This window comes from Gossypium hirsutum, chromosome D01, assembly GCF_007990345.1.
Source record: "Gossypium hirsutum isolate 1008001.06 chromosome D01, Gossypium_hirsutum_v2.1, whole genome shotgun sequence".
NCBI lineage: Eukaryota > Viridiplantae > Streptophyta > Magnoliopsida > Malvales > Malvaceae > Gossypium > Gossypium hirsutum.
The window spans coordinates 52165159-52173220 of record NC_053437.1 but is presented as its reverse complement, the minus strand read 5'-3'; the positions used below and the strand labels follow the sequence as shown (position 1 = coordinate 52173220).

At 40.3% G+C, this 8062-nt stretch overlaps 1 protein-coding gene across 1 annotated transcript; it reads left to right on the top strand.

Annotated features, from left to right (window-relative positions):
* The first annotated feature begins 6706 nt into the window (after positions 1–6706).
* LOC107921579 (uncharacterized) lies at positions 6707–7273 on the top strand. The gene has a single exon (XM_016851414.1). It carries the CDS (start codon positions 6707–6709, stop codon positions 7271–7273), a length of 567 nt encoding a protein of 188 aa, XP_016706903.1.
* Positions 7274–8062: the final 789 nt, after the last annotated feature.

The window sequence follows — 8062 nt, the reverse complement described above, 5'->3', positions numbered from 1 at the left end:
CTTGGCGACTCCACTAGGGACTGGTTAGAGAGTCGAGCCGTAAAATTGATTGTTTTTGTCTTATTATTGAAAATTAAAAAATTGATTTGAAAAATATGATCATTTCACTACATTTATTTGTGGTATTATTATTGTAAATTGAGTTTTATGTCTTGGCATCATATTGCATAAGGACCATTTGGTCTTACCTTTTTAAGTGGGAGTGAGAAACTATTCCTCTGTGAGGTTTTCACCTCTGTATAGGATAGTGGATCACTTCTGGGATACATCCGTACCTACGCTTCGTGAGATTTTCATCTCCGTATAGTCCTAGGGAAATGTATCCCCCTGAACCGAACTCGGTCTGCATGAACCTATAATGGGTGAGGGTTGAGGAATCTACTGGTTCAGGTACCTTTGTCCTAGAAGCCAAACCTCATATAGTGAACCTTAGGAACTTGCCCTAGGTAGAACTTTTCCAAACCCTAGTAGATACCCGAATAGATGTTCTATTATTTGTTGATTGTATTGGCTTCTATGTTTATACATGATACTAAAATTTTGTGTTTTACTTTGATTGCATGGCATTTCAACTACATGGCATTTCATTAAGAAAGGCGTTGGTTCATATTCGATTGCTAGACAGAAAGCTTATCATGGAAAAAGGGTTTCTTGAGAAGGTGGAGGATAATGCGGCTGTCCGAACTTGGTGCGAGGCGATACAACGTGAGAAAGGTGACAGTTTGGCCAAAGGATATGTATCAGAATTATGGGACTTTACCCGTATTAGCGTAACTCAGAATAGTCTACAAGAGTTGAAGGAAATCTGGGATTAGTGGAACGATGAGGTTAGACAGCTATTCTACTCTAATTATGGGGACTTGCCTTATCTGCTTGATATGAAGGTAGACAAGCACATGTTTCGGGCTTTCGCCCAGTTTTGAAATACTTCCTATGGTTGCTTCACATTCGAGAGGGTCGATCTAGTGCCTACAGTAGAAGAATACACGGCTTTACTACGGTGTCCAAAGATTCAAGTCGATAGAGCCTACTCGAGAGCTGTAAGTGTATCGACCTTTTTGAAGAAGTTGATGAACATAACCAGGATAAGTGAGCAGTGGGTTTCAGCCCGAATCAAACAGAAGGGGGATATCAGGTGCATTCCTTGAAAGAATTTGAAAGATATAATTCTAGCACACCCAGATACAAAGAAGAAGGTAGATGTCTTTTCTTTGAGTAAATACGCCTTAGTTATCTTCCCCAAGGCTTTGGGCCATGTTGATGAGGCAGTCACTTACTTGTTTGACCGACTTGATAAGAGGGTTACACCAGTTCTGACAATTTTGGCAGAAACATTCAGGTCACTAAATGCCCTCCGGAGAGCGGCTAAAGGTAGATTTATCGGATGTGCGCATTTATTACTCGCATGGTTCCATAGTCATTTCTGGAAAGTTGATAAAGTTTCATATCGGGTCTTCTCTGAAAACTATTCACCACTAAAAGAAATAGTAGCTACACCGAGAAGGGATGACATCTCGAAAGAGAAGTGGGCGACCATTCTTTAGAATCTGCAAGAAGAAGACGTTGAGTGGAGAGCTCTGTGGTTGTTTCCGGACGAGATTTTGTATCGGTGCGGTTATTTTTACTGGGTCCCTTTGTTGGGAATTTGGGGAGCTATTGGTTATGCCCCGTTGCTAGTGCTTAGGCAGTATAGGTCAAGGCATTTTATACCCACAACTCGAGGACTAGCTGAGTGTGAATTCTCATACAAGGGTGATGGTTGCAAAAAGAAGATTCGAGAGATATCCAATGCATGGAACCAGACTCGTCGAATGAAGAGATTAACCGTAGGTCCAATAACGACTCCTGAGTATAATGAGTGGTGGGTTAGAAGAATCAATTATAATATCCCCGAGCCAAGTCAGGAAAATAGTCGGTCAATAGAGAAACATTTGCGGGTTGTCCCATCTAAGCTAGAAATCATAAGGCAGGATTTTGAAACAAGAAATGTAGAATTAGAAAAGAAGATACAATAGATGGAGGAAGAAAAGATGAACTTGAGATTAGATATGGATGTTCAAAAACTCGAGGCCGAGAAACTAGAAAAGGGGAAAAATAAGGCTAAGGAGGATCTTGATAGCTTGAAGATAGATTATAAGAAGCTACGTTTGTCGATGAGAACTGCTGGGTTGGGAAAAAATTCAGAGCAGTGGCGTAAAGAGATTTGAGAAGAAAAGAACAAGGTCGATAGGTGGGAAAGAAAATTCCAGGATTAGTTCTTGGAAAGATTTAGCACAAGAATTCATGAAACAGTACAGTCATGTAACAGACATAGTTCCTGATAGAATCACCTTGCAAAACATGGAAAAGAAGCTGAGCGAAAGTTTTAGGCAATATGCACAGAGGTGGAGGGAGGTTGCAGTCCAAGTTTAGCCACCCCTCCTGGAAAAAGAGACTACAATGCTCTTTATTAACACCTTGAAAGCCCCGTTTATCACACACATGTTAGGAAGTGCCACCAAAAGCTTTTCTGACATAGTCATGAATGGTGAAATGATTCAAAATACCATCAAGAGTGGGAAGATTGACGCTAGAGAAAGTAACAGGAGGTCGACTTCGAAGAAAAAGGAGAATGAGGTGAACAACACGAGTACATATAACAAGGGTTACTCAAAATCGATTACAGTGAATCAGCCGAGGAAGGTTACAACTAACCAACAAGGCTCATCAAGATAAGAACTGGAACAAGGTAAAATACTAAAAAGATCCAGTTTACGCCATTATCAATATCGTATAAGGAGCTGTATCAAAGCTTATTTGATGCACACGTTGTTTCCCCTCACTACTTGAAACCCCTACAACCACCGTACCCTAAATGGTACAACGCGAGTGCGCAGTGCGACTATCATGCGGGGATTATGGGGCATTCCATAAAAAATTGCATAGCCTTCAGAAAGCTGGTTGAAAAGCTGATCAGTATGGGCATTGTCAAGTTTGATGATTCGCCCAATGTAGAAAATCCACTACCTAATCATGCTAATAATGAGGTAAACATGATGAGTGGAAACATAGTGAGAAAAACTAAGGCAGACGTTGTAGAGGTAAGAACCCCTCTGAGATGGGTCTAGAAGGAGATGGAAAAAGCGGGGTTAATCATTTCAGATTCAGAAAAAATTTATGAACAGAAGGGGAACTACTGTGAGTTCCATCATGAGATGGGGCACGAGATCCAGGAATGTTCAAAATTTAGAGCTTTGGTTCAAGGCATGATGATAATAAAGAGATGGAGTTCTATGAAGAAGTTCAAGAGGAGGGAAACGTATGCATATCGAAATCAACGTTGGAAGTTCCAAAAGCTAACTATCCTGTGGTCATCATTTCACGACCTAAGAATAGTGAAGCTAGAGCATGTATAACGCCGAAGATCATCATTCAGAAACCTGTAACCTTCTCTTACAAGGATAGCAAGAAAATCCCGTGGAACTATGAATGCAACACAACCATTCCAGGAAAGAAGACTTCATCTGGTACTGCAGAACGAGATCAGGGTATAGGTTCTCATACGTGTAGTGGGAGGCGCTACGATTTGATAAGCCTCCGAATAGAACCAACGAAAGGAAAAGCTTTGATAGAAAAGCAAAAGAAAGAAAAAGCAGTCGAGTCTGAACCGTTGATCAATGGGCCAATAAAAGATGAGGAACCTAAGGAGTTTCTGAAAGTTTTGAAGCACAGTAAGTATAGTGTTATGGAGCAATTGCATAAAGAACTAGCTCGCATATCTGTGCTAGTTTTACTTTTGAGCTCGGAAGTACACCGAATCGCATTGATGAAGGTACTAAATGAAACATATGTGGTCAATGATATTTCAATCAACAAATTAGATCAGCTGGTCAACAACATAAGTGCCGATAACTTTATCTTCTTTAATGATGACAAAATACCACCTGGGGGTATGAGATCTACTAAAGCTTTGCACATTACTACCCGGTGCAAAGGGTACACGTTGCCTAGAGTATTGATCAACAATGGATCAACATTGAATGTATTGCCCCTATCCACACTTAACAGGCTACCCGTGGATAGCTCGCACATGAAGACGTGCTAGAATATAGTAAGGGCATTTTATGGCACAGAGAGAAATGTCGGGAAGAATTGATATACCCTTATTGATTGGTCCGACCATCTACGAAGTGGATTTCCTTGTAATGGATATCAAGCCTTCCTTCAATTGCTTATTGGGAAGGCCATGGATACATTCGGTGGGGGCTGTACCATCATCATTACATCAGAAGTTGAAACTAGTGTCAGAGGGATGGCTAGTGACTATAAATGCCGAAGAGGATATTGTTGCAACTGTAACCAGTAATGCACCATACTTGGAGGCAAATGACGAGGTAGTCGAATGCTCTTTTTTATTTTTGGAGTTCATAAATGCAACATTTATTATTGAAGGGAACAGGATCCCGGTGCCAAAAATATCCAGGACCACAAGGATGGGTTTGCAATTGATGGTAGGAAGAGGAGCCTTAGTAGGAAGAGGATTGGGGAGATATCTTCAAGGAAGAATTGAGGTTCCTGTACTGAGAGAAAAGCAAGATCATTTTGGCTTAGGCTACAAGCCGGATATGAGGCAAAAGAAGAAAGAGTTAGAAAAGAGACAAGAAAGAAGAAGGGCAGGCCTGAGAGGGGATGAGGTTAAATGGGAGCCTATGACCATTCCTCACATATCCCAGACTTTTGTATCAGGAGGGATCATTCATCCTAAGATAGGGATACTGGTGGAAGAAAGCATCGAGGAGATGTTGGAAAGCGCTCACATCAACGCCATACATGAAGGCACAAATCAAGAAGGTACCTTGTTAGACATTCGTCCCTATGAAACTGGGAGTGTTCTAAATAATTGGATTGTAGAAGAAATACCTGAAGTTTTTAGAGCTTTCTCAGAGTAATATTCAGAACGCACTTGTGGTTTTAGCCTAGAGATAATAAGAATTCCTTTGTGAAATAGGCTCATGTCTGAACATCGTTATTTTAATGAAATACGTCTTTGAAAATATGTTGAACAAATATTCCTTTAAGATTCTTTTTTTCTTTTTGTACGAGTAATTACTTTGGATTCTTTCATTTTCTTCCAAATCATTCTTTCATCAATTCATAATCATACCATACAACTAAGTATTCTTAAAATTCATACATTCTTTGTATATTCTTTGGTACGTGTAACAGGTCCCAGGATACCAATGACATGAGTGACTCTGCTATGGACTCAAAAAACCCTTTTGAACGAGACATGTGTTTAGAGGGATCTCATGAATTTAAAGATGACATAGATAGTAACTTATCTCCAGACTTGTTGAGGATGGTAGAGCAGGAGGAAAAGCATATCCTACCCTACAAGGAAATGGTGGAGATTGTGACCCTTGAGGAGGGAAAAGTAGTAAAGTTGGGAACATGCATAACCGAAGAAATGAAGCAAGATTTCATCAAGTTACTTTAAGAGTTCAAAGACGTCTTCGCATGGTCATACCAGGATATTCTCGGTTTGAATACCGATATTGTAGTACACTGCCTTCCTATAAGAGATGATTGCAAGCCAGTTCAGCAAAAACTCCGGAGGATGAGGCCTGATGTTGTACTAAAAATAAAGGAGGAAGTTCAAAAGCAGTTTGATGCTGGATTCCTACAGGTAGTCAAGTACTCAGAATGGGTGGCCAACATCATACCCGTCCCTAAGAAAGATGGGAAGGTACGAATGTGTGTAGACTACAGAGATTTAAATAAGGCCAGCCCAAAAGATAATTTTCCCTTGCCTCACATCGACACATTGGTGGACAACACGGAAGGATACTCATTATTTTCTTTTATGGACGGTTTCTCGGGATATAACCAAATTAAGATGCATCCTGAAGATTTGATGAAGACCACATTCATAACCCTATGGGGAACTTTCTGTTATAGGGTGATGCCATTTGGGTTGAAAAATATGGGAGCTACATACCAGAGAGCCATGGTAACCCTTTTCCATGATATGATGCATAAAGAAAAAGAAGTCTATGTCGGCGACATGATTACAAAATCCTAGACAGAGAAGGAACATGTGCAAGTCCTGAGAAATTTTTTTCTAAGGTTAAGAAAGTTCCAGCTCAAACTCAACCTAGCCAAGTGTACCTTTAGGACTAGGTCAGGAAAGCTTCTGGGGTTTGTAGTCAGTGAAAAAGGGATTGAGATTGACCTAGAAAAAGTTAAAGCAATACATGAATTGTCTCCGCTGTGTACTCAAAAAGAGGTTCGAGGTTTCCTAGGAAGACTGAATTACATTACTCGGTTCATTTCACAACTAACTGAGAAATGCGATCCCATATTCCGTCTTTTGAAGAAACATAACCCAGGTGTATGGGACGAAAAATGTCAGAAAGCTTTTGACAGTGTAAAACAATACCTGTCCAGTACCCCATTATTGTCACCACCTAATCCAAATAAACCACTGATCCTATACTTAACGGTGTTTGATAAGTCCATGGGATGCATGTTAGGTCAGCATGATGAGACGGGGAGGAAAGAGAAGGCGATATACTATCTTAGTAAAAAATTCACCGACTATGAAATGAGATATTCGCCTATTGAAAAATTATGTTGTGCCTTGGTCTGGACGACGCGAAGATTGAGACAATACATGCTCTACCACACAACTTGGCTAATTTCAAGATTAGACCCCTTAAAATATATGATGGAGTCAACTGCGTTGAATGAGAGGATGGCTAGATGGCAGATTTTGCTCTCCGAGTTCGATATAGTTTATATAAATCAAAAGGCTGTTAAAGGGAGTGCAATAGCAGAATTTTTAGCCAGACAAGATTTAGAAGACTATGAACCTCTGGATTTTGATTTCCAAAATGAAGACCTGATGTACGTAGCAACTGCTGAACAGGATTCTCAAGAAAATCATCCTTGGAAGCTAAATTTCGATCGAACTTCAAATGCCGTAGGAAATGAGATTAGGGCAGTCCTGATATCTCGATATGGAGACCACTATCCTTTTACCAGTAAATTAGATTTTGACTGCACAAATAATATGGCCGAATATGAAGCGTGCATCATGGGCATCCGTGCAGCGATAGAACGTAAAATTAAGACATTAGAGGTATATGGGGACTTTGCATTGGTAATATACCAACTCAAGGGTGAATGGGAGACGAGAGACCTCAAATTAATCAGTTATCAGAAGTTGGTCCTCGAATTGATGGAAGAGTTTGATGACATTACTTTCTGCTATCTCCCACGAGATGAGAACTAGATGGCTGATGCGTTAGCCAGTCTAGCTTTCATGATCAAAGTGAACAAGCTAGAAGATATGAAGCCTATCTAGATGAGTATTTATGAGACCCCGGCTCATTGCTACAATATCGAGGAAGAGAAAAGTGATAGTCATCCTTGGTACCAAGACATATTGCAATATGTGAAGAATCGCGAATACCCTGATTAGGCAACGGAGAATGATAAGAGGGCATTGAGGAGACTAGCCATTGACTATGTCCTAGATGGAGAGGTTTTATACAAGAGAGGGAAGGATCAAGTACTATTGAGATGCGTAGATAATGTGGGAGCCAAGAAAATACTAGAAGAAGTACACGAGGGCATTTGTGGAACGCATGCTAATGGATTTACAACGGCTAGACAGATTATGAGATTCGGGAACTACTGGTCCACCATAGAAGGAGATTGCATCAATTATGCCAAGAAGTGCCATAAATGTCAAATTTATGCAGACAAAATACACGCACCTCCGTCACCTCTTCACGCCATGACTTCTCCGTGACCTTTCTTCGTGTAGGGTATGGATGTCATCGGGACTATATCACCGAAGGCTTCTAACGGGCATCGTTTCATCTTCGTGGTTATTAACTATTTCACTAAATTGGTAAAAGCTACTTCATATGCTAATGTCACGAAGTCAGCAGTCAGCAAGTTCTTGAAAAAAGAGATCATATGTCGATATGGAATGCCTGAAAAAATCATATCAGACAATGCGCTGAACTTGAACAATAGCATAATAGCAAAAGTGTATAGTCAATTCAAGATCAGA